The 26800-nt window shown below is 41.2% G+C and overlaps 1 protein-coding gene and 1 long non-coding RNA gene across 6 annotated transcripts in view; one reads left to right on the forward strand and one right to left on the reverse strand.

Annotated features, from left to right (window-relative positions):
• The window catches only part of LOC309507816 (uncharacterized protein), a 138625-nt gene that overhangs the window by 41967 nt on the left and 69858 nt on the right, over positions 1 to 26800 (forward strand). For 3 of the 4 annotated variants that reach the window (XM_082182249.1, XM_082182248.1, XM_082182247.1), the window contains exon 2: positions 1 to 209. This exon is cut by the window's left edge and continues 1345 nt beyond it. In XM_082182249.1, coding sequence (XP_082038375.1) covers positions 1 to 29 — 29 coding nt within the window. In that variant the 3' untranslated portion in view covers positions 30 to 209. Of the gene's footprint in view, positions 1174 to 26800 lie in introns of those variants that run through there. The other variant, XR_014209242.1, reaches the window with a different exon arrangement.
• LOC309507859 lies at positions 20043 to 22871 on the reverse strand. Of its 2 annotated transcripts, XR_014209252.1 has the most exons (5): positions 22562 to 22871; positions 21750 to 21844; positions 21618 to 21666; positions 21347 to 21497; positions 20043 to 20706 (listed from the first exon to the last, which is right to left on the reverse strand). It is a non-coding gene; the product is annotated as an uncharacterized lncRNA (long non-coding RNA). The 2 variants fall into 2 exon arrangements; XR_014209253.1 differs by having other exon boundaries at positions 21750 to 22871.

Here is a 26800-nt window from a genome sequence, read left to right on the forward strand (position 1 = left end):
TGCAGGACTGTGGATTCATTAAGGACTAAATTATTGTTGTGAAGAACTTTCACTGGTTGTCAGGAGAAACCTGAGTGGACAGTCTGCATGAGGTCAATTTTGTTTGTGAACTATCTAATGGACCGTTCTTTTCAAGGTTGAAATTGAAAAATCCGTGCAAGTTAATACGCAGAAAGAAAATTGTTTGCCGTGGTAATCTTTAATCAAAATCTGAAAAGTTACTTCCGGTCTGGAATGGCGTTCCTTTTCTGATGACGTCAGTTTGACGGCTTGGGTTGAAAACGCTTAACCAAACCATTAGTCTGCTATGAGCGAGAGATGGAGAGGAGGAGCGCAAAGTAAAATCCTGCCCTCTGTTCAATTGGAAATACTTCACAACACTGGAGAAAAGTCATTTGCAACTTCCGATTCACGGGGACTTTAAAGGATAATTCCGGTATTTAACACCTTGAGTCTATTTTGTAGTTTGTTATGGATGAACTAGAGTGGTGGACACAGAAATTTTGATGATGGGTCCTGTCTCGACTTTTTGACTCTTTTAGAATCGCCTTTGACTGCTTCAGTGTGGCTGGCTACGGGCATGCACAAACATGTCCTTAAAACAACCCTTAACGTTTGTTTTCAAAACTGTGCAACTCACCGAGTGGTTAGTGGTGTTCGTTGATGATTAAAAACAAATAAAAACAAATTCAATCCGTGTTATTTGCTATAGTGGAACTATTTTTTCAGATACCTCACAACCGCGTATAAACTTCCGCTCGATATTTGAGTCTGAAGCGTTAGCACACTCCCGACCACTTGATGGCGACAACCACTTTGTCGTACAAGGACGCTGTACGGAACTCGGTGTCTAGCGCATAGAGCACAGTTGCTCTGCTCACGCTAGCCTTCTGAGAGACGGAGAACTGAGCAAAAAGACTACAACCAAATGTAAACAGACCCCTTTTCCGGTAGCGCAGTAATAGCAACGAGCAATGAGTCCTCCAACAGAAATCAATGGGATTTTACAAAATGCCAAATAAAACACGACAGAAACTGTATTTCGCTACGCTACTTGTTTTTAATCATCAACGAACACCACTAACCACTCGGTGAGTTGCACAGTTTTGAAAACGAACGTTAAGGGTTGTTTTAAGGACATGTTCGTGCATGCCCGTAGCCAGCCACTCTGAAGCGGTCAAAGGCGATTCTAAAAGAGTCAAAAGTCGAGACAGGACCCATCGTCAACACTTCTGTGTCCACCACTCTAGTTCATCCTAAACAAACTACAAAAAAAAGACTCAAGGTGTTAAATACCGGAATTATCCTTTAATATGAAACTGTTACTAAAGCAAAACGGTGAACATAAATACGCATAGGATGTGTATTATGAAAAGTGTGTAATTTATGTTGGTGCCTGGCACCAGTGTTACCTTGTCTACTCGTCAGTGCTGTTTCTAATGCCGAGTCTCTCTAACCGTTTCTCCACCTAATCTCCTCCATATCGCTTTATATCACAGCATTCTGTGCAGAATCCAAAGGATCCGATACATTTTCTGGTCTGTGCCGACTCGATCATATGATGTTTTACACAAGGGATATTTCTCAGAGTTGCTGCTTTACTTTTCATAATTACAACTTTATATCTCACAATGAGAATTTAATTAAAGTTTATTTTACAGTAACCTTTTTATATTTTACTCTGGCAGAAACAGATGGTTAATGTGCAGTTGGTAAACTGACAAAAAAATTGTCAATGACATTTCCTACTCTTTCTGAAATGCTGCAAATTGAATTGTGATGTGTAGTAAAGTATGATTGTAAATTATTTTTGTGATCAGTGAAATATAGTGCAATAAGCCTTTTCTTGAACATTACACATGCATTTGTTAGTAGAACTAGTTTATAATGTTTTAATGTTATAATTACTTCAGTACAGTATCTGTTATGGCTCGTTTCCACTGAGTGGTACTGTACGGTAAAGTACGGTACGGTACGCAATTAAAATATAATACCGTTTCCACTGTCAAAAGTTGTGAATGGTACCAAAATGCCGAACCGTACCGTACCACTTTTTAGGTACCCTTCCGAGATATAACTCGTCTTGTGTATATCTAACGGGCGATATTTGGTCTCGTGAATCTATAATTTGTTCCCTGGCCAGTCGTTTTGGCTGAGGGCTAAGTGAAGTTTCATAACTTTATATATTTAATATATTTGACTGATTGTTTGACTGAATTGTTTGCTTTATTTCTTATTGTATAGCTTACTGTACCTTTTACTTTTATATAATGGCTAATATTGATAAAACTGAAATTTAACAAAAAGAGACTGGGTTGAGTTTTGTCATTTTAAATTTTATTACAGTGAAGATGATCACTGTAATGTTGTTTACTGCAACATCTGTTGTTTAGTACAAATGTACATATTCCCTGGACCATATTAAAATGTTTAATATTTTTATATTATATTTAAACGAAAAGAGGCAGGGTTGTGTTTTATATTTCATTTTGTTATAAATAGAGGCTAATGTTACATGCAGTGAATATTATTAATACGCGTTGCCTGAACCACATTTGTGTGGCCATAATGTTTAAGATTTCTTTAAATGAAAACGAAAAGAGGCAGTGTGGTGTTTTATAACATATTTCGTTTTATCGTTGCCTAAAATATACATACAGAGATAACCGGAGTAGCAGAGACTCGCGTCCTCATGAGTCATTCTCCTGAGTCGGACTTGACATGTCCGAACTTTACAGACTTGGTATTGAGAAACGCCTAATGTCGGCGCTTGGCTTCTTGTGACAAACACGCCGAGAAGCAAGAACAAGATCTGCTGTATGTCATCCAATGTTGTTTATGTCGCTTTCTTCTTCACGCGAAAATGACGTCGATCGCTTCTTTCCGGCATAGGCTACACCACGCCTATCAAGAGTACTGTTGGCAGTGGAAACGCTAGCCGATTCATGGTTTACCGACCCGAACCGTACCGTACTGCACTGTACCGTACCGTACCACTCAGTGGAAACAAGCCATTAGTTACGCTTAATATACCCAGTAGGTATATTACAGTCAGACATACTGTATGGTTGGCATAAAGCAGTACAGATCAGCAAAGTTTACAAGACCTTAGGCTGCTTTAGGCTTTTCTTTTCTCTCTTGGCAGTGAGTAGATTTGAAACTGAGATTACAGCTGTAAAACTGAAACAGTGAAACACGTTTCTATATGCAGTGAGTACAGGATCTCCGTATCAGCTGACAGTAAGCGTCCCTAGCAATCTGTGGAACGGTGGAATAAACACAAGATAACAATGTCCGTGTGATCATCTCCGGCCTTGCTGGGTTATATTTTTTTTCCAAAATGTTCACATTAGAACAAACACAAATGTCAAAAAAAAATACATTGTTAAAATAAATTGTTTTTTTGTATTTTTTTTATGCAAATCTTCACTGTTTCAGTCTCTTTCTTGCACTTACACAGCGTTTTCATAAAAAAACCTTTCAGCCAATCATTGTGTTACTCATTTGCATATTCAAAATGCTGTACAGTGTTACATGACTTTTAGAGCTTTCACTCAATTTAAATCAACTAAGCAATATCAAACACATATTCAAACAAGACATTTCTGTGTGTTTTACCCATTTTAGACCACTCACATGCATTTTTATAGTAAAATATACATATTATGAACTAATATAAGGACACATTTGAACATGTTCACCTTCAATCAACACTGTAATGCAGCATACATATATCATCCAATTGTGGGTGAAACATCGCAATTTCATTTTGTGATTAACCATGTAAAATTTTATCAAAACAAATCAATTTGCAACACTTAATATGCAGTAACATGTATTCTTTCAACATCCATGGAGACTATAAAACAATCGACTAACCTGTGGAATGGTGGAATAAACACTGGTCTGGCAGAACCACCATCCACTTTATGTATTTTCACATACAGCGATAATATTATATTCATCAATTGTCACGAACCAACAATTGGGGCATCATATATAGATGGACAGAAACTGGGAGGCCTTTTGTCTGATGGTTCATCATTCTTTGTCATGCCTTTTCTTGCACACTTTTATAAATTAAAGTAATACTTTAGGGTTTAAGGCAAGACAGGTGAACATTTTAACTAAAAGATATCCGCATTCTTTCCCCGGTAGATTAATCACAGTACATTAAGACAATTGAGTTGTGTTACAAGTTTTCTGAAATGTTATGTTTAAATAGGCAAAATAGGCTTTAAAAAAAGAAAGTAAAATATAAACTAAATATATAATAAATATTTTTTAAATATCCTATTTGTTTTCATACAGAGAAACGCACGTTTCAGTTGTTCAAGGCTTTGTATTAAATGGTTATTTTTATTTGACATTAAATACATCACATACTGATTATTATTTGTAACAACATGAACTGAAAGGAAATAATACAACAAATATACAGTCAAATGGGAAACACTTTATAACATGTTACACATTTATTCATATATTTTTAAAATTGTAAAACAAAGTTTGTATAGCTGTAGTATCGTTGAAGTAACAATAAACTACCGTGTTTGTATCCATTAACATCAAATCTTCTCATACTCTGTGTCGTTTAGTAGCCTATATTGTTTGTTGTAAAAATATGAACGTAAAGGAGATAATACTATCACATATGTATACAGTCAAATGGGAAACACTTTATAACATTTTACAGATTTAGTAATATTTTTTAATAACAAACAGGGTATAGTTGTAGCATATAACCTTGAAGTATAAACTACTGTGTTTGAATCCATTCATTGACATTAAGCATATTAAGTTTAACATTTTTGCTCATTGCACATTATGATATCTTGTGCATATTATTTGAACAGAAAACTTGCTTTATTTAAAAGTATTTGTTAAATAGTGTAGACATAGATCCGATCCAAATCCATGTGAAAACAGCTTATATTTAACAACAGAAAAGTCTATGTATGGGTAGTGCAACTATGACTGTTTAAGCCCCACCCCTCACTTCCGGTGCTGTGATTGCGTGGTTCTGAAACGTCTCGGTTACGTAGGTAACCCTCATTCCCTGAAGGAGGGAACGGAGACGCCACGCCGACCTGAACCGACTAATAGGAATCTCGCTAGAGAGGCCAATCTACTTTGAGTGTAACTGAACGAGCCAATGCACATTGGCGTGCAATCATTTGCAGCAGCTGCTCTGCCACACAGCACAGGTATATAATGAGCAGAAGGTGCGACTGCACTTAAGTTTTTCGCTGTGGAGCAAAGCAGTTGACCTGGCTGTGCAGGAGTACAGGAGCTGTGGCGACGGGACATGGTGTCTCCGTTCCCTCCTTCGGGGAACGAGGGTTACCTATGTAACTGAGACATTCCCTTTCAGTCGGTCACGTTCGACGCCACGTCGGACTGAACCGACTAATAGGAATCCCTACCAAAGTGCCACAGCTGCTGCCCCTTGAGAAAGCCTCCTGCCCCTTCTTGCCTGGAAGGACGATAGGAGAGGGCTTACACAGTATCTGTCACTGTTGTTCCGTGGTAACCAACTGTAAAAGACAACTGTGCTCTTGAACTGCGTGCAGCTGCCCGCTGGCGATAGAAGAGGCGGATGAGAGTGGTGAGGATTCTCTCCTCCCACTGCTCTCCGGGCCCTCTTCTGACCCAGAGTTAGATGAAACTGCTCTTTTATTGAAAATGTGGGTACCGCTGGTTTTGATGCCAGTGGCGGAACACAAACAAAAGAAAACACAAGATTTCCCACCCGGCCCTCTTCCGGGGAAGATAGTGGTGTGCTCCTGAAGAGCAGTCCCCTCCATCTCTGGGTCACCTGTCATAGGACCTCTTGCCTTTGGCTCTGCCACATGTTCTTGGAGAACTTGGGGATCATGACTACCCTTGTGCAGGTCCTTAAGTGCCTTGGCCTGATGAACCTGCAATAATGCCATGGCGTGTAAGGCAGAGGTGGCTTCCCCACAGGCCTGGTAAGCCTTGCCGGTTAAGTCCGACAAGTGCTTACAGGACCGGTGAGGGAGGTGGAGCCACTGGAACAGTTTCTGGCAGTGAAAGGTGCCACCCACGAACCAGTGAGCTCCTCATGCACCTCCGGGAATAAAGGAACCGGGGTGGGTGGCTGAGAACCAGCACGAGCCACCTCGGAAACCAATTATCCTGGTTAGCCTGATCCTGTTGGTGGCCCGGGAAAGCATAGAAATCATCTCCGGGTCTGACTCGGGCAACGCTGCCATCCTGAAGGAGGCAACGCAGCGAATCATCATCCCTGGAGAAGTCTGACACACCCTCCAACGCAGCGATCGACATCACGCCCTGACGAAACTTACCAATTCACGAAATTAACGGAATGTATAGGTGATATAGAAAATTGGATGACTAGTAATTTCCTACTACTTAATTCTGAAAAAAACTGAAATTCTAATTATTGGACAAAAAACGTCCTCACGTAATAATCTAGAATACTGTCTAACACTTTATGGCTGCTCTGTCAAGTCTTCGTCATCAGTTAGGAACCTGGGTGTGCTCTTTGATACCAATCTTTCATTTGAAAGTCACGTGTCTAGTATCTGTAAAACCGCATTTTTCCATCTTAAAAATATATTCATAAATTACGTCATATGCTCTCATTGACAAATGCTGAACAATTAGTTAATGCGTTCATGACATCAAGGCTAGATTATTGTAATGCTCTCATGGGCGGTTGCCCTGCACGCTTAACTGAGTGAATCAAATCTAAGCTTTAATTCGAAAAGTTTTTTTTCCGAACTTCACTTAAAGTGTGACAGTCAAAAACAGAAAAGAAGAATTGTCTAACTCCAAATAATATCAGCATAAGCTAAGCTTTGAATGCAGGTGAATATTTGAGATTCAAACCATTCATTCTATCCTCGGGGGAGAGAAAAAGGAAAATTGTTAGCAGAAAAATGAAAGCCGGTATTATCTGAGAGCGTCCACCAGATGGCATTATTGCGCTCATGCAGGATGACGTCAGTGGGGCGCTAACTGCCACACACCTAAAGGCTGCCCTCTAGTGTTGGTCAGTGGGGTATTCAGACTGCAGATTTTTATCTTTTATCGCTCGGTTTCACAACATGTGACTAACAGGAATTACACATCTGTTTAATCGCACATTATATATGAAACAGTTTACAATAGAAACAGGAATTAGAACTTCTGTTTACTTACACATTATACATTAAACGGTTTACAATAGAAACAGGAATTAGAACTTCTGTTTACTTACACATTATACATTAAACGGTTCAAATAAAAACAGGTATTAATACTTCTGTTTTAATTAATAGAGCCGTGAGCACGACAGGAATTAAACATCTGTGAACAGGAATTATTTCTTCTGTTTTACTTAATAGAGCTGTGAGCAAACAGGCATTAGACTTCTGTTTAATTACTACAGCTGTGAACAGGAATTATTGCATCTGTTCCACCTCCCATAAACATTAATCAAAATAGCACTTTATGATAATGCATAGGTTTTCAAAATTGGATCGCGAGACCAATTTCTGACCAGGAGTTTATCGTTAACGTATTAATAAGGCCTATTACGACTGAAACTGAGGATCGGCTCAGTTCAGATTTACGTCCTCGCACTAAAAAAAGAGTTTTCTTCGTCTTTATTTAGTCGGTTTAAATCATATTACATGTACCACCTGCAAAGAGTTTGCTTCGTCTTTACAGGGACAAATGCAATATCATGAGCTGCAGTTTTAGCAGAGCTGCGCTGGCTTTGTGCCTGCCATCAGCTGGGTGAGTTCGCCTTAGCGACTTATCTCACAATTCAAAACGCGCGTACAATTATTAATAGTCATAATACACATTCAACTGAAACTGAATTTGTCCACCAAATAAAGTTTGAAACTGCCTAAAATAACTCCACCATACATGTAACAAAAACGACTCTGGGTAAATGTGAATTAGCTCAAGAATATGGGGAATCTTGGGAATATTAATAATTATGACTCATGGTCATAATTCATAAGTCGCATGTACATTTATTTGATCAATTATCGAGATTCCCTTGTTCTGTAACTGTCTGATCATTACAGTTAAGAAGGGGGTATCCCTTTTCAAACTCCAAGAAAGTTTTATCTTCTGGCCACGAATATCAAACTTTCTGAGTTTATGAATTAAAACTACTCAAGGTAGTCAATATCGAGCTTGTAGCTTAGATCTTTTTAGTTTCATTGACTTTATAAGGTGGTTTTTCAAACACAGAGACAATTAAAAGTATAAATGGGTTTATTAATAAAATGACACACACTAGAGATTATATAAACTACAAACATAAACGTACGTAAAAATGCAAACAAACAAACAAACATTTAACCGAACAAAAACATAAACATAGCGTGATCAGAGTGAAAATGAAATGAAAAAAAGAAAGATATAGAGGGTAACTTAGTTCACAGACCTAAGACCTGGGGCCTCATGTATCAATCTTGCGTACGCACAAAAACTTTGCGTACGCCAGCTTTCACGCTCACGGTCGTACGTACTAACAGTGAAATTAACGCGAGAATGTGCGTTCATCCACGCCAATTTCATGTCTGGCGTACGTACATTTCTCATTGTTTTTGTCCGTTGGCGACTCTTACAGGCAATGAAGTGAAGTTACAAACATTACACAACGAATTTTCGTTCTACAAGTCTATCGCACCACCACCTGTGGGAAGCATTGCTATTAATTTGCAATTTATAAAATAATTGACATAGCCTATATATTGTCACACGAGTATTATGGGAATATTCTATCAATTATGCAATTAAGTAAGAATATATAAAAGCATATGCAAACTGATACAACCCTTAGTCTATGGCAATGACAGCTTTGGTTTAATGTCCACCTTTATATCAGACCATTTCTTTTTAAGGTCATTTAGGGTAGACTGTGTACAGTTGAGACATGTGTACAGTTGAGACACCTTAAATAACTTGCGTTCGCAGCAAGCACAAGTTGTGATTTTTGCTGTGCACGTGCATGTTGGGAAATTTGAACAACGGACGCATCTCCGATCCGAAGATATCGGGGAAAGTTTTTTTTTTTCTAAGATATGACGTTCACTTCACCATGCACTCTCCACAATGAATAGCTTATTATCCCTATATGACTGTTAAACATAACTGGTATCACCACAAACGTTATTCTGTGCCCTAAAAACTGACATGTTTCATGGTATTGTGTCATGCAAGGTAATTGCAAAATCTAGAGAAATGTGCGAGGTGGCCAGCGGGGGATATTGAGACACATATCTACTGTACCCCCGATAGAGTTCTATTAGGAAACACACTGTTTAGTTGTTCAGTGTTATGATAACAGGTTAAACGTCGTAATTAGCCAGCATAGGACGCAAATTAAAATAAAATTAGATATTTAAACTGTGTATTATTAATAAATATTGTTAAATATCTTGTTCCTGCTTTATACATTTTAACCAGTGCAAATTTAAATAAAATGAATGAATATAAATGGATGAATAAAAAAAATGTTGCCCAATTGTTATTTTCTTTATTTGTCTTTATTTTTTATATTTACAATGAATGGTTAGTTACCTTTACATCATTAAAAATGGGTGTCTCAACTGTACCATGCACTGTCTCAACTGTACCACATATTGGTACAGTTGAGACAAAGTTGAGACAAAAAGCACCTTATTTTTATGATCTAATTGTGGAAAATATAAACTACTTGTGGGTATTATTGATTGATAATATCTTAGTCTGAATTAAATGTCATGTGGCGTGTCATGTGGAAATTCACTTCTTTTCAGTGTCTATTTTTGTGTGGAAAATCAAAACGCAAAAATTGTCTCAACTGTACTCAGTCTACTCTACAGTGCGACTTTCAGATCCCACCTGCATCAGCCAAACTCTCCCACTCATATTTTTTCCTTTTGTTATTAATTCCGGAGGACAAAGTTCCAAATAATTTTTATTTATTTTTTTCGTTTCTACCTCCGATAGTAGCACCTCCAATTCACTTTCTGTAAAGTTTCGTTTCTTGCCGCCATTTTCTTACTGTTTTCTTTTGCCAAAGTGGACTCATTACCATATTTAAATTAATTTAATTAAGGGAGGAGACTGGGTGGAGCGTTGTGCTCGTGCATGTGCGCTCAATTTTACGTTAACTGGGATGTACAAAGAGAATATGCGTGGGATCCTTCGTACGCAGAGATTCATACATCTGGGGTTTTTTGTGCGTACGCACATTTACAGCTTTGTCCGTACGCAATGTTTTAGTATGAATTCAACGCAAGTCTTTGTACATGAGGCCCCTGGACACCTGAAATCAGCGTTTAGAGAGAGTTACGTTACGTGCAAGATTCTATGCTCTTTCAGTGTGGTGCTGTGGTGCGGACACTGCGCGTGCGCGTGTCCGGCTGGTTTGCGTCTAGCTTCGTCTTCTGGGTCGTTTCGCAAGACGATGTAAAGGCTCACTTGAATTTAACGTTACCGAGAAAGTTCAGATTCATCTCCCGGGCAGGGAGAGGTTTAAAGTCTTTGTTGCAAGGGACGCAGCTACGACTCGAACATGTGCTCGCTCGATAGAGAAGACCAGAGCCTCCTCCAGATGTTCCTTTGGAGAAGCGCTGCGCCGAGGAAGAGAGTTAAGTTGAGTTGGATGAGAGAGGGAAGAGAGATAAGAGAGCGAGGAAACTGAAGGTTTGGACTTTTATCAGTGTCCCATGTGCCGTCCCCTCCTTCGTGTAGGACGAATCAGCTGTCGAGAATCTTCGAGCGGGAAGATTCCTTTGTCCGGTTAGACACGCCCACTCGAATGAGTCATGATTGACTTTAACTTGAGAGGATTTTCTCCAGACATATGAACTTATAAAACAATGCGCATCACTGAATTCTGCTATCGGAATTCAACTCCGTTAGATTAAGAGAATTACAAAGACATCAAACGCATCACATGAAGGTTGTAGCAATGCAAAGATACAGGAGATATGCAGAATTACACACATTTAAAGTCTTGATTACCACATGACAAAATCGTAGACACCCCAATATGACATGGTCATAACAAAAGGCACCTCAGAAATATATCAACATTTTGGTAATGTCCTATGGTAAGTCAAAGGGAAAATCTGTGGGTCTGTGTGTGGTGTGTTTGGGACGTGACTGCTGGTAATGTCTGCTTTCCTGGGTCGTAAAGTTTTATGGTCTGAGGTAGGGTTACAAAACCACTATTGAGGAACCTTCTTTAAAAATACCTTTCAGAGCCAAACACTCGAAGATCATAACTATATGATCAAAACAACATTAATCACACATGCATACAGGAAGTTCAGATACAAGCCTGAGTTACATACTTAAAAGTTAAACACAAAAGGATGTTGGTGTGTGTGTATGTGTGTGTGTGTTCTGGAATGTCACGAGTCTATAAAAGTCACAGGGAGTCCATGCTGAAATGGGGGTTTTAGAGGGGATTCTCCAAAACAGGGTTTCCTTATGTGACTCAAATGTCCCTCGGGGGAGCCACAAAGATGCAATTTTGACCGTTCAAGCCGACTTGGAGGCGCCATGAACAAACTCGTTGTCTCTGAACAGCATGTGACCGCATGTCATAGTCATTGTCGTTACACTGTTTTAATTATTCTTATTTATTTTTATTATTTAAATTTCTTCTATGTAAAGCACTTTGAATTGCCATTGTGTATGAAATGTGCTATATAAATAAACTTGCCTTGCCTTGCCTTGCGCATGTCCTTGAGCATCTGGGCCTGGTAGACCTGCAGAATGGCCATGGCATGCAATGAGGCGGCTGCCTGTCCCGCGGCTCTATAGGATTTCGCCACCAGAGTAGACGAAAACCTACAGGCTTTGGATGGGTGCTTTGGGTCACCATGGGAGGAAGCGCTCTGCGGACACAGCTGCATCGTAACAGAACGTTCCACCGGGGGAACCCCAGTGTACCCCTGAGCAGCGGCTCCGTCGAGGGGAGGAAAGGCAGAGAAGGCCGTCGAGCGATCACGGGAAGACAGGGGTGCCTTCCAGGACCTTGAGACCTCCTCATGCACATCCAGTAAGAAAGGTATTGGGGTTGGACGCTGACGGGGATCATGGATGCTGAATCGACCAGGGAGAAACACATTCACTGGCAGACCACTGCACAGATCAGTAGGCAATGTGGACTCACTGGAGATTGCCGTCACACCAACACCGGAGAGTCGCTCGTCTCGAAGAGTGAAGAGTGTAGATAAACTCAGGATTGGCTTGTGGAGTGAAGAGATGCTCTTGGCTCCGAAGCGAAAACATACTGCTTGATGCCAGCTTACTTCCTTATATACCCACGAGGTGGGGTGGAGTTACGCTATGCAAAATCCGCAGGCCCATGGCATTTCATCGCCATTGGCTCGTTTTCTAATTCTCGAAGGTGATAGGCTTTCTATGCGAAACCCCATTTTGTCGTCACTGACGTAACACGTAGGGACCACGAAAGGGAACTAGTTTAGAATGTTGTTTTCTGCATAGCTTCATGATTACTTCAGTACAGCATCTGTTAGTGACACTGAATATACCCAGAAGGAAATCAATGCAACTGCGCATGATTAGTTGGTAAAATCTCAACAGTCACACATACTGTATGGTTGGCATAAAGCAGTAAAGATCAGCAAAGTTTACAAGACCTTTTAGGCTGCTTTAAGCTTTTCTTTTTTCTCTTGGCACTGAGTAGATTTGAAACTGAGATTACAGCTGTAAAACAAAAACAGTGAAACAAGTTTCTAAATGCAGTGGGTACTGAATCTCCGTATCAGCTGGCAGCAAGTGTCCCTAGCAATCTGTGGAATGGTGGAATAAACACAAGACAACAATGTCCATGTGATCAGCTCCGGCCTTGCTGGTTTATATTTATTTCCAAAATGTTCTTAGACTTAGACTTAGACAGACTTTTATTGTCATTCAACTGCACATTTTACAATATACAGTTGAGCGAAATTTCGTTGCAAGGCTCCGAGCATAAAAAAAATACAATATAAATATAGTATGAACAATATAAAAAATATATGCAATTTAAAATGAACAATTATGAAACAATTATGACTAGTACAAATATCTATAGCAGCAGGATGTATTGCAGTAAAAAGACAGATAAATGGACAATATAACATTAAAATTACTTAGTGCAAATAGGGTTCACAGTTACCATGTAAGTGACTAGTGTCATATGTATGCGGGAGAGGGATTATTGGGAGTTTAGCAGTCTTATGGCATGGGGGATGAAACTGTTGTAGAATCTGGATGTTCTGCATTTGAAGCTGCTGAACCTCTTGCCAGAGGGCAGCCGGGAGAACAATCCATGGTTGGGGTGGAAGGGGTCCTTTGAAATTGACTGAGCCCTGGTCAGGCAGCGTCTGAAAGCAGTGTCATGGATGGAAGGAAGTGCTGTCCCGATGATTTTCTCTGTCCTCACCACTCTCTCTACACGTTTCCAGTCTGAGGCGTTGCAGGCCCCAAACCAGACAGAGATGCAGCTGGTCAGTATGCTCTCTATTGTGCCTCTGTAGAAAGTGGTGAGGATGGGAGGGGGGAGGTTTTCCCTTCTCATCCGACGCAAAAAGTGCAGACGCTGCTGTGCTCTCTTCACAAGAGCAGAGGTGTGGAGAGACCAGGTTAAAGTGTCTGTGATCTGCACCCCCAGGAATTTGATGCTGCTCACCTGCTCCATTGTGGCGTTGTTGATGAGGAGGGGGGTGTGACTTGGCTGTTTTTTCCTGAAGTCAACGACAATTTCTCTTGTTTTGTTGACATTCAAGATTAGATTGTTTGTGTCACACCATTCCACCAGGTGTTTTACCTCCTCTCTGTAGGCCAGTTCATTATTGTCCCTGATGAGACCCACCACTGTCGTGTCGTCCGCATACTTAATGATGTGGTTTGTACTGTACCTGGCACGGCAGTCATGAGTCATCAGGGTGAAGAGCAGTGGGCTCAGTAAGCAGCCCTGGGGGGAGCCGATACTAAGGGAGATGACGCTGGAGGTGTTTTTTCCAACCCTCACAGACTGGGGTCTGTCTGTAAGGAAATCCAGCAGCCAGTTACACAAGGGGGTATTGAGTCCAAGGGGGGCCAGTTTTCTCACCAGGTTCTGGGGGATGATTGTATTAAATGCTGAGCTGAAGTCCAGAAACAGCATTCGCACGTGGGTATTGTTCTTTTCCAGGTGTTCAAAGCTCAGATGGAGTGCGGAGGAGACAGCATCCTCTGTGGAGCGGTTGGAGCGGTATGCAAACTGTAGCGGATCAAAAGAAGGGGGGAGTTTAGAGATGATGTGATCCTTCATCAGCCTCTCAAAGCACTTCATGATTATGGGAGTAAGTGCGACAGGGTGGTAATCGTTCAGTGATGAAATTGTGGTTTTTTTGGGCACTGGTATGATGGTGGCGGTCTTGAAACAGGATGGAACGACAGCATAGGTCAGCGAGGTGTTAAATATGTCCGTGAGGACATGAGCCAGCTGGTCAGCACAGTCTTTGAGCACCCGTCCCTGTTTGTTATCGGGGCTCGCTGCTTTTCGTGCGTTCAGTCTTCTCAACGTCCTCCGGACATCAGCTGTCTCGAGTCTGAGTGCCTGTTCGTCTGAGTGAGGTATGGATTTCCTCACAGGAGTGTTGTTGAGTGATTCAAACCGACTAAAGTCGTTATTGAGTACGTTGAGGAAGTCTATGTTGTCCTCACAAGGTAAGGGAGCAGCCTTGTAATCTGTGATGGTACGGATGCCTTGCCACATGCGTTTGGTGTTTGTCGGGTCGTGGAAGAATCCCTGGATTTTCTGACCATAGGCACGCTTTGCTGTTCTGATGGCACGGTTCAGGTTGGCTCTGGCTGATCTGAGTGCCTCTCTGTCCCCACACTTGAACGCTGCATTTCGTACCCTCAGTATTGCACGTACCTCATTGGTCATCCAGGGTTTCTGATTTGCCCGTGTGATGACGGTCTTGGTAGCAGAGACATCCACCATGGATTTCTGGATGTATGCAGACACGGATTCAGCATACTCCTCTACGTTGGTGTATTGGTTTTCAGTTGCAGCTTCCTTGAACTGCAATAAAATGCATTTTATTCACATTAGAATAAACACAAATGTCAAATAATAATAATAATAATTTGTATTTTGTTTGAGGAGGGTTAGATCACAGCAGAGGCGCAGGGACTCTGCAGGAACAAAAGTCTCGACCGCAGCTCCGAGATGGTCATCTTCCCACAATGGGTACATGACTCACCCACAAACGATCAATGATCGATGCCCAGACACGTGAGGCAGAGATTGTGACCATCCTGCGATGCCAGGTTGAACCGCATCCAGAAACGTCTGATTGCTTTGAATGTTTTATTATTGATTATGTCTGGAAATGTTCATGTACACCCTGGTCCTTCATCTCCCTTAATTTATACAACTACACTGGACTCAGACATGCATTTTAAACAATTCTGCACAAGGAGTATTATACCAAAACTAGATCAACTTAAATTATGGGTAGAAAGCTCAAAACCTGATGTATTAGTTATTACTGAGACGTTGTTAAAGAAGAGCATCGGTGACTCATTAATTAGTATGGCTGGATATAATATTTTCCGCCAGGATAGATCATCCAAAGGTGGGGGAGTTGCTATTTTTGTAAAGGATTATCTTCAGTGCACAAAACTTTTATCTAAATCGATAAGATAAAAGTTCAATAACAGTTGCAGGCTGCTATCGTCCTCCATCAGCTCCTTCCTGTGTTTTAACAACTCTTGGATCAATCCTTAGTTCTTATACTACTTTTGAATTTGTATTATTGGGTGATTTAAACTGGAATTGCTAAATCATCCTGATTGTGTTTTGCTTCAATTTGACTCTTTAAATCATACACAGATTATTAGTAAGCCTACTAGGTATGATAGTAAGTGTTTAGGAAATGCTAGGCTTTTTTAGATGTAATTTTAACAAATAATCCAGTTTGATATCAATCTGATGTTTTCTGTAATGATATCAGTCAGTGGCTTGCACAGACCTCCTCCGGGGCAGGGGCAGACGGACCAAAAAGGGCACTTTAAAAAAAAAAAAAAAAAAAAAAAAAAATCCCCTGTATTCAAAGCAGTACCTGTCTGTCTGTTGTGTTTTTATATATTTTAATGACTTCCTCACAATTATTTGGAATATCTCGCTCGATGGAGAGCAGCAGTAGGTCAGAGAGCCTCTCTTCATTACCAATGAAAAGATTTTGATACAATTAGAATGCATAACACATCAAACAAAAATAGGGAAATGATGATAATATTACATTTATTCTGCCGTGCAAAGGCAAAAGACCGTTACTTCGTTTTTGGTCGAAAATGAGTTATTTATATTTTTGGCACATTCAAGACCTCATGTGGATGAGCATCTTGAATCAATTCCGTTGTTTTTTTGAGAAAATAATGAGTTGTCTTAACAGTAACTTCCAAAAGCCCATGAGAAACCAAGGCAGAACACCGTAACACCAGTTCTACCAGAAAGACTCGGTAGATAAAATGATGTAACGAAGCATATATTTATTGACAGCCCAGCAAGCATTGTAAAGTTCTTTGGCGTAGGCCCCGTCCATAGTTCGTAATCCGAGGGTAGCGGATCTGCATCTCCTGCCTGAAGACGAAGGCAGGGGCGCAGCCAACCCCCCTGGAAGGTATGGACAGGACCATCCTGGTGGTAGTGGGGAGGGTGGAGGTTGTTGTCGCGTCGGCATCTGCGAACTCAAACATGTGTAAGTACCGATCTTTTATACAGAAAGTATAAAGACGTGATTGGATAGAGATGAAGGTAATAAGTGACGTAGTAATTAAAGGTATAGCGGAGGATGTTTTACTTCCTGGTGGGTAGTCTAAACTATTGGTCCTCCTAATTGTCAATCATTCTGGTGAATCAATCAAACTTTTCAAAAAGTGGAGAGGGCGGGTCTTATCTAAAATTTGGAAAGATCCTCCGCCATACCTTTAAGTCTTCCTGGCAGAACATAAGCTAAAGCTTTCATTTACCGCTCTTTGGCTTTGTTTTGAAACGCTCAAATTGAGTTACGGTACTCTGCCTTTGTTTAGCCGCGCGTCAATATTTAGTTACTGTGGCTCAGTGGCGGCAGTGGCTCAGTGGTTCATGTAGATTGTCTACAAACCGGAAGGTTGGTGGTTCAATCCCCGGTTCCACCTGACCAAGTGTCGAGGTGTCCTTGAGCAAGACACCTAACCCCAGCTGCTCCCGACGAGCTGGATCGCCTTGCATGGCTGACACCGCCGTCTGTGTATGAATGAGTGAGTGAATGGGTGAATGTGAGGCAATATTGTAAAGCGCTTTGGTGGCCATTGGGTCTGTGAAAGCGCTATATAAATGCAGTCCATTTACCATTTACCATACTGTGCCGGTGTTCTATCAAATAATGCTACCTATCAGAATGTACGGTTATCTGCCTTTGTTTTACTGTCCATTAAAATTAAAATGACGGTGTAGCCTGTGTATTTTGTACAGCTGCCATGAGCCCCTCTAACTTCTGATGTCCTCAGAGCTTTGTTCTGTCCTGCACTGGTCAGAGCATTTAGTATGGTCTGAAACCGCTCCATCGACAAACGTGCAATATCGATCGCGAAGGATTATGCAGAGTTGACAGTAAAATGTTCTTCTTCTTCTTCTTCTTCTTCTTTGGGTTTTTACGGCAGCTGGCATCCTTTGAGTTGCATTACTGCCACCTTTCGGTTTTATTTACCCTTTGTTTTCATTCATACTAAATCCACCTATCTAATCCAGTCATCCTCAGAAAACCAAATATCCATTTCCTACCCTCCACACTCTCTCCATACTCCAATAAACTTTTTACTGTATTATCTACCCGTCCTATTTTTTTTTTTAACTGTGTTATCATTTCTAGTCTTTCCTGAGTAAATTTCCTGCATGTTGTAAGAATATGTTCTACTGTTTCAGCCTCCTGACATTGTTCACACATTCCTGTAGGATGTTTTCCTGTAATTAAAAGTGTGCCGTTCAGATTGCTATGCCCAATTCTCAGCCTGCTTATTATCACCTGCTCTTTCCTCTTTGTTCCCCTACTTCTTGATATACCTACTTTGCTTTGGATTTCGTGGAAATGTCTCCCTTTTGTTGCATTATCCCAGCTCTGTGTTGCCATTGTTGATTTATACTTCTCCACACTATGCCTTTCCCCTCTGATTTTGATAATTTAATGTTGACTTCAACATCTCCTTTTTTAACTGCTTCTTTTGCCACCTTATCCGCTTTCTCATTTTCCTGAATTCCCGAGTGTGCAGGGAAATTTTCCCCCTGCCTAACTATTCTTGAGTTCGTAAATAACACTTCATACAGCAGGTCTAGGTGACTTCTAGTTGTACCTGTCTTCATGCTTATAAGAGCTGCCACAGAGTCACTACATATTAAGATTTCCTTCTCACTAATATGTTCTGTCCATTCCAACGCCATCAATATGGCAAACAGTTCGACTGCAAACACACTCAGACAATCAGATGTTTTTTTACTAAGTTCCACCTGATATCTAGGAAGCCCAAATCTCTTAAAGCCCGAGCTTGTATTACATCCAAGTCTGCTAACACAGATTTAGCTGCTGAACCATATACAATACTTCCGTAGTCTAACCTTGATCTTATTAAGGCTATATATATGCATTTCAGCGATGCTACCTCCGCTCCCCACCCCAATCCTGCAATACACTTCATGACATTTATAACTTTTTTACACTTATCAACTACATATCTAATATGCTCCCTCCATGTTAATCTCACATCAAAATACACTCCCAAAAAACGAAATCTTTCAACTCTCTCTAAATTATTTCCGTACAATTTCAAATACCATTCTCTGACTTTCTTTCTTGTAAAGAACATAACTTTTGTTTTTTCCACTGAAAACTTAAATCCCCATTTTGTTCCCCACTTTTCGACTTGATTAATTCCATCTTGCATGTTCTTAACTACGTATTCCACATTTCTCCCTCTTTTCCACAATGCTCCATCATCTGCAAACAATGATCTCCCCATATCATTTGGAATGTTTACAAAATACATCATTTATCATAATGGACAATAAAGTTGGACATATTACACTCCCCTGCGGTGTCCCGTTCTCTACAGTATATTGGCTAGATAATTCTGCTCCTAATTCACCTGAATAGTTCTTTCATTTAAAAAGTCCATAATCCAATAAAATATTCTCCCTCCAACACCCATTAAGTTCAATTTAATTAGCAATCCTTCCTTCCATAACATATCATATGGCGGCGCGCACAGTCGCAGCGGCCAGGAGCTCCTACAACGGGCATGGTTTTTTCACTTTTTTGGTGGTACTGTGTATCACGTCGCACATTTTCAGTACAGCGGCACTTCAGTACAGCCGCTCTGAACTCTTGAACCTGAGTACTGGAGTACACCACCTGTTACACTAAAAAAAAAAATTCATTGGATGAACATGATTTTATCATGCCACCTATATTCCATCTAAACAAACCAAGTTAAGTCAACCAACCTTTGTCATATTATTTGAACACAAAATAGATGTGTTGGTTAAACATGATATTAACATTTCCATTAAACTAATTTTAATCTTTTTTGAGTTACATGTTCATTCTTAGTTAATTTAGTGAGATTACTTTTGAGTGTACAAAAAAAACACAGAAAACATGCAAACAATTTTAAATTTTTTTTTTTTTAATTGGGCTTTAACATGCACCAGTTAAGTCTGAACTGCTTTCTTCACTTTAAGTATCCCATTCATCTGAGTGTTTGTAACAGGATGTATAAGAAACATTTAGCTAACAAAATCTTGGCTCTTGAGAAAACTGATCCCCAAGCAACGCTTGCAAGACTTTAACGCCCCTTTTTTCTTAACACTTCTAAAAATTAAGCAATTTTAACACTTTCCTTTTTGGGAATTTGTAAGGTAAACCATGGCCTGATACAGAAAAATGTTACATTTGAAAATAGACATGAATTTAACATAAACAATTGTGAGTAACAATTTGAGCTGTAAAATAATAATGAAAAAAGATTGTCTGATGAAATACTGGTGTATATATAAAACATAAAAATAAATAAATACATACCTTAAATAAATAAAAACCTTACAGCAGCTTGCTGTGATGAAATCACATGAAAATTATTTTGATAATTCTAAATTACCAGTGTAGCTTATGTTCCTTCACATCTTAAAAATTAAGCCATTTTAATAATACCCATTTTGGGAATTTGTAAGTGTAAACCTTGGCCTTGACACACACACACAAAAAAAGTAAAATTTGAACAAACATGAATTTATAGCAAGTGTGTAACAACTGCTCCAGTCAGTTGTCCCTTTGGTAAAACACTGTCGTAGTCTCAGTCCATCTTTTTCAAGCTCACTTACTCCAAAAGCTTGTTTTTGAGGAACTGTGCCTTGGATGACAACATCTGTCCATTTAGATTTAGAAAGATCTTCTGCAAGACTTCAAAAGTGCATTTGAGCTCTGGTGGGTAGCTCAGGTTCAAACAGTATATCAGTCCAAATAACAGAGCACAAGCCTGTGCAATGCTATTCAAGTCACTGAGCACTTCCACACCTTCAAGGACACCAATGTCTGCTGGGTCATCGTTAGGCAGCGCTCCCTCCTTCAGTATGACATACACTCCTATCACAGTTTGCTCCATGGTACTTTGTGACTCAAATTCTGAATCCTGTGGGATAAGAGCACAAGCAAAAATTAGCTCAAATATTTATTACAAGAAATGCACACTTAAACACTCACTGGCCACTTTATTAGGTAAACCTGTAAAGTAAACTTCAATCCAATACAGGAGCTCTGCTGTGAATCCTACATTTACAAGGTTATAATTATTCAGTTTTTAAGATGAAACTGTCAGAAAGGTGATATTTCTACTGTTTATTATTGAGGTCACAGTGGGTGCTGGAGTATAATGTGGTGCATTATATTATAAGATTGTAATAATTTATTTGGCCACCATATTTAAAATAAATTAGGTGGCTAAAACATTAGAACCACTTTGGAATATAATGCACTGCAATAAAACAAAAGCATACATGTACAGTTTCTGATGCCATTTTTTTTAAATGTAAATTAGGCCCCTTGAGAGCTCAACCGATTTGAATAAAAAAATATTTGTTTTCGTGCATCAACCAATTCACATAAGAACTGTGTACCATCAGTTTCCTATAAATAAACAATTTGTCCAGCTCAGTTATTTGACAAAGTTATGTGTTCTCTCAAGTCACATGTTTGTTGTAGCAAATAGGGGAAAACACGGCCCAAGTACAGATTCAATGGGCTTTTAAAACTGTATTTTCTTATCAACTCACCAAATATGCCTTCACTAGTTTTTCAGGGTCATCATTCAAGTAGGTGCACAGAGACTTGATGACACAGGCTCTTCGGGTATGTATAGTGTCATTCTGTGGGGTGGGGACAAGATTAACTCAAACTTCAGTGGCGGCACAGCTTAAGAGTACTCTTTGGGAAGAAAATGCATTGAGAATGACTATTAAATATACACAATTTAAATATACACAAACATAATGATTGTCGTTTCCAAAACAATGGTGTAGTTTATAATGCTTAAGCAATTTGTACCTACAACTCTCCTTTGTAACACACTGCCTGCACTGCCACATACACGTCACTGAAAGAGAAAGAAAAGGAAAGGTCAGTAATCAAGGATAGTTAGTTATACATTATATGTGAGTGTTAAGAAAAACTACTTACATGTAATAAAGGTGAGGTTCACATCAGAAGAGCATGGGGACAGCTTTATATTGTGATGTATTTCATCTTTTGTATGAAGAAAAGAATCATTTTCGCTGTAAAAAAAGTAAAGAAAAAAAGTGTATAAGACTGACTTCAAAAAATGGGCCAAAGAAAATACCACTACTGGCTGCTGTTACTAAATATAAAGTTTTACTTATATTAATAAGTATATTCCATAAATAAAACATGTATACCTATTCAATCATAACTTTAACTGCCATTTATTAGGACACTTCAAATATGGTCGACTGCATCATAGATTTTACTTGACAATTTTTGCACACTGTAATCAATAAGCTGGGTAGCATTAAGTAACATGTTTGAAAAGACAGAAATGGCTAGATACAGAACGTTTAAATTAATATTTTGCTGATATACATACATGAAGGCCAGGCCAACATAAAAATGGCACATTACGCTAACGTTAGCTAACGTTACATTAACTTACAAACAGAAAAAAAAACGGGAAAAAAATGGGTGTATGATGTTTTCGACTCTGACGTCTGCATTCAATTTATCTCCTGTTTTACCCTCCCATTGTTGGGGTAGAGTTATATTTGCTGAAAATCAGCGAAAAAATGGCTAGAGTTGCCATATTCCCCTTTAACGTTAAGGTGAAACTCGTATCGACAAAGACACAGAATTGAACCCAACACATGTGCTTCAAGTCTGGGAAAATAAGCCTGCTTAGAAACATCGCAACAGTGTCTAATAACTTAGTTTTATCCCACAGTAATAATTACAAATAGGTACATATATCAGGTACTTACCCTCAATATCAAGGATGCAGAACGATTAGACCGCTCACAAAACGTCAGGAATTTCAGCCTTCTCCACAGTACATTTGAGCCCGCGTGTCCCCGAACTTCCCGCCGCAGTACTGAGCATGCGCAGTGTGACTCACCAGAGAGAATTGTTGATATGAAGCGCCTCAATCTCATTGAATCAACAAGTGCAGATCTAATTCATTCAATTATTTCTTAATTTAGTTCCAACTAACAAGAATGAATCATTTAACACAAGTAAACTCGTTATATTCTTATTAATCAGACATATTTTTATTTAGCAAATCAAGCAAGTGGCTAGTTGAGTTTTTGAGTGTAGCCGAGTACTTCATTCCTCTTGAGATCACCAGACCACCTACCGGGCCCCGCGCAGGAGCAGGCCGGCGAAGGAAGCGTTGTGAGCGGCGGCAGAAGAGGGGTAAGCGGGCTGGTATATGGACCAGGCTAAAGGCTAATCCGTTCAAACCACCACTTCCTACAATCTTTCTCTCAAATGCCCGGTCGATCCGCAGCAAGATGGATGAGATCCGGTTACATATAGCAGCAAAGAGGATTATTTACAACTGTTGCTGCATGATTTTCACTGAAACCTGACTGAACAGCACCACTACGTACGCTGCTATCGAGCTAGCGGGACGCACCGCCTACCGAGCCGACAGGACCGCGGACTCTGGTAAGAAGATTGGCGGGGGACTTTGCATCTACATTAACAACTTTTGGTGTTTAATAATAGCATTAATAACAGCTTGGTAGCACACCCGAACAGTGTTTTTGTTGCCGCTGGGGATTTTAACCATGCTGACTTAAAAACTGTTCTTCACAAATTCCATCGCAATGTGAAATGTGCTACTAGGGGAGATAAAACGCTGGACCAGGTGTATACTAACGTAGCAGAAGCATACAGGGCCCAGGCCTACCCCCACCTGGGTCTGTCAGACCATCTCTCCCTGCTGCTACACTCACGGTATACACCCAAGATCAAGAGCGCTGGGATTACAACCAAGACCGTGAGAATGTGGCCAGAGGACGCCATCCCTATGTTACGGGACTGTTTCCACCACACAGACTGAGATGTTTTCAAGGGGCAGGGAACGGACACTCGTGAATCATTGGATGAATCTACCATCACTGTCCTGAGTTACATTAACTTCTGTGTGGATAATGTTACGTCTTGGAAACATTTCCGTGTGTATCTCAACAGGAAACCTTGGATGACACACAGAGTTGAACAACTGATCCGAGCTAGGGATAGAGCGCTGGGTTTTAGGGACCCTGATTTATACAGTAGAGCCAGGGCTGCATTAAGGAAAGGAATCAATACTGCCAAACAACAACACCGGAGGCATATTGAAGCCTGTTTTAATAACTCTGCAAACCCCAGGCAGGTATGGGAGGGCATCAGGGCCATCACGGACTATAAGAGCAAATCAACATCTCCCTCAGCTGATTCCACCTTGGCTGAGGATTTCAACCTCTTTTATGCCCGCTATGACAGGGAAAACACAGATTCTGTGTTGTCCCCCCTCCCCTCCACTGATCCTGCCCCAGTCCTGAGTACTCATGAGGTAAGACGGGTCCTCTGCGGCATCAACACCAGGAAAGCAGCCGGACCGGACGGTGTGCTGGGCCGAGTGCTGAGAGACTGTGCTGCGGAGCTAACTGACGTTTTTACCGCCATCTACAATACATCGCTGTCCACCTCATGGGTCCCTGCCTGCTTTAAGGTAGCCACAATAGTCCCAGTCCCCAAGCAGTCAAATGCCACCTATCTAAATGATTATAGACCGGTGGCACTCACCTCCATTCCTGCCAAGTGCCTTGAGAGGCTGGTCACCACTCACATTAAAAGTGCAATACCATCATCACTTGACCCACACCAATTTGCATACAGACGGAACCGGTCGACTGAGGACGCCATCGCCATCGTGCTCCACACGCTATTGGAACATCTCGAGCACAAGAACACCTACGCGAGACTCCTCTTTGTCGACTTTAGCTCTGCCTTTAATACAATCCGGCCGTTTAAACTCCGAGCCAAACTGCACCACCTTGGCTTTAACACCTCGCTGTGCAATTGGATTGTTGACTTTCTGACAAATCGAACACAGAGTGTTAGAGTAGGCAAGCACTTGTCCTCCACCCTTTCAATTAACACCGGGGCCCCCCAAGGGTGTGTGCTTAGCCCCTTGCTCTACACTCTATTCACACATGACTGCTCTGCTTCTCTTTGTTCCAATCTCATTGTTAAATTTGCCGACGACACATCAGTGCTCGGACTCATCAACAACAACAATGAAGCGGATTACCGGACTGAAGTGCAACATATAGCGTCATGATGTGTCAATAATAACTTGTCTTTGAATATCAAAAAGACCAAGGAGATCATTGTGGACTTCCGTAAAAGCAGACCCAATCATTCTCCTCTCTCTATTGGCAATGGGGTGGTAGAGAGGGTGCCACATTTTAAATTCTTGGGAGTATCTGTGACCGAGGACCTGACCTGGGGAACCAACATCACGCAGTGATAGGGAAGGCCCAGCAACGCCTCTACTACCTGAGGCAACTGAGGAGCGCCAGGATTTCAAAACAGCTGATGGTCAATTTTTACAACTGTGCCATCAGCAGTGTTTTGACATATGGTTTCTTAGTGTGTTATTCCAGCTGCACTAAGGCCCATCAGCAGGCACTCCAACGAGTGGTAAAAACAGCGGGTAAAATCATTGGGACCACTCTCCCAGAGATCAGTACCATCTATGATGCCCGCTGTCTGAAGAGAGTGCACAACATCCTGCGGGACCAGCATCACCCGGCCCATCACCTGTTCCACCTGCTGCCCTCAGGGAGAAGGTACAGGTCCATTGGTGCTAATAAAGCCAGACTGGCTAACAGCCTGTACCCTTACGCAGTGAGGCTGCTTAATGATGCCAACTCTGACCATACTCTCTGTTATGGATGCCTTTTAAGTTGTTTTGTAAAGCCTCTTGCTGCTACCAAGAGTGAATGTCATTGGTTCTGTGCCTCAACAACCATATACTTTTGATGTGCTACCATCTAGCACAGATTCTTGTCCTGTATGTGTCATGATGGAAACACGGAAGCAATTGCAAGTAAAACTCTCTTTTATTTGAGTAATGGAATGATGGTAGGGAAATGTCCAGAGAGAAACAGGTTAGTGACGCAGGGACTTCGATGGTCAGATGAGTGCCGTGATGGGAAGTGCTGAGGTGACGTGACAAATCCAGAGTGAACACCCACAGGAACACGAACAGGAACAGGAAACAAAGAAGGCACCAGACTGGAACGACGACGGGAGCAACACAACCGGGAATCACAAACAACAATCTGACAAAGGAGATGAGAAATGCATGAGTATATATAGGTGAGGAGATGAGCTGCAGCTGGTGATGGAAGTGATGAGCTGATGAGCGTCAATCAGTCGGCACGCCCACACAATCAGCACACACACACACACAACAACAGAAACACGAGACAAGAAGGAGGCATAGGACTTATGAACCGTGACAGTACCCCCCTCCCTAGGAACGCCTCCTGGCGTTCCCAGACTCCCTTGCCTGCCGATTGTAATCATCGATAAGGGAGTGATCCAGGATGTCCCTAGCAGGAACCCAACTTCTCTCCTCCGGACCGTAACCTTCCCAGTCCACCAAGTACTGAAATCCGCGTCCCCTCCGTCTCGAGTCCAGAACACGATTGACCGAATAAGTAGGTTCCCCGTCTACGAGTCGCGGCGGGGGGGGGGGGACCGGGGCTGGCGGATTAATGCGAGCAAAGAAAACGGGCTTAATTTTGGACACATGAAAGACGGGATGAATCCTCCTGTACACTGGAGGGAGATTGAGACGGACTGTCACTGGATTAATGATTTTAGTGACAGAGAACGGGCCAATGAATTTGGGTGCAAGCTTATTAGAAATGGAGCGGAGAGGAATGTCCTTGGTAGAAAGCCACACTTTGGAATCGACAACGTATACGGGAGGCCTACGCCGGTGGCGATCGGCTTTGGCCTTGGTGCGCGCCCCCACTTGGAGTAGAGTCTCACGGGCTCTAGTCCAAGTGCGACGACACCTCTGGACGAAGGCGTGGGCGGAGGGGACCGCGACTTCGGATTCCAGACTAGGAAAAATTGGTGGCTGGTACCCTACACTACACTCAAACGGTGATAGGCCCGTGGATGACACTGGCAACGTGTTGTGGGCGTACTCC

This window comes from Leuciscus leuciscus (genome assembly GCF_965113295.1).
Source record: "Leuciscus leuciscus genome assembly, chromosome: 10".
In the NCBI taxonomy this organism is placed as follows: Eukaryota; Metazoa; Chordata; class Actinopteri; order Cypriniformes; family Leuciscidae; genus Leuciscus; species Leuciscus leuciscus.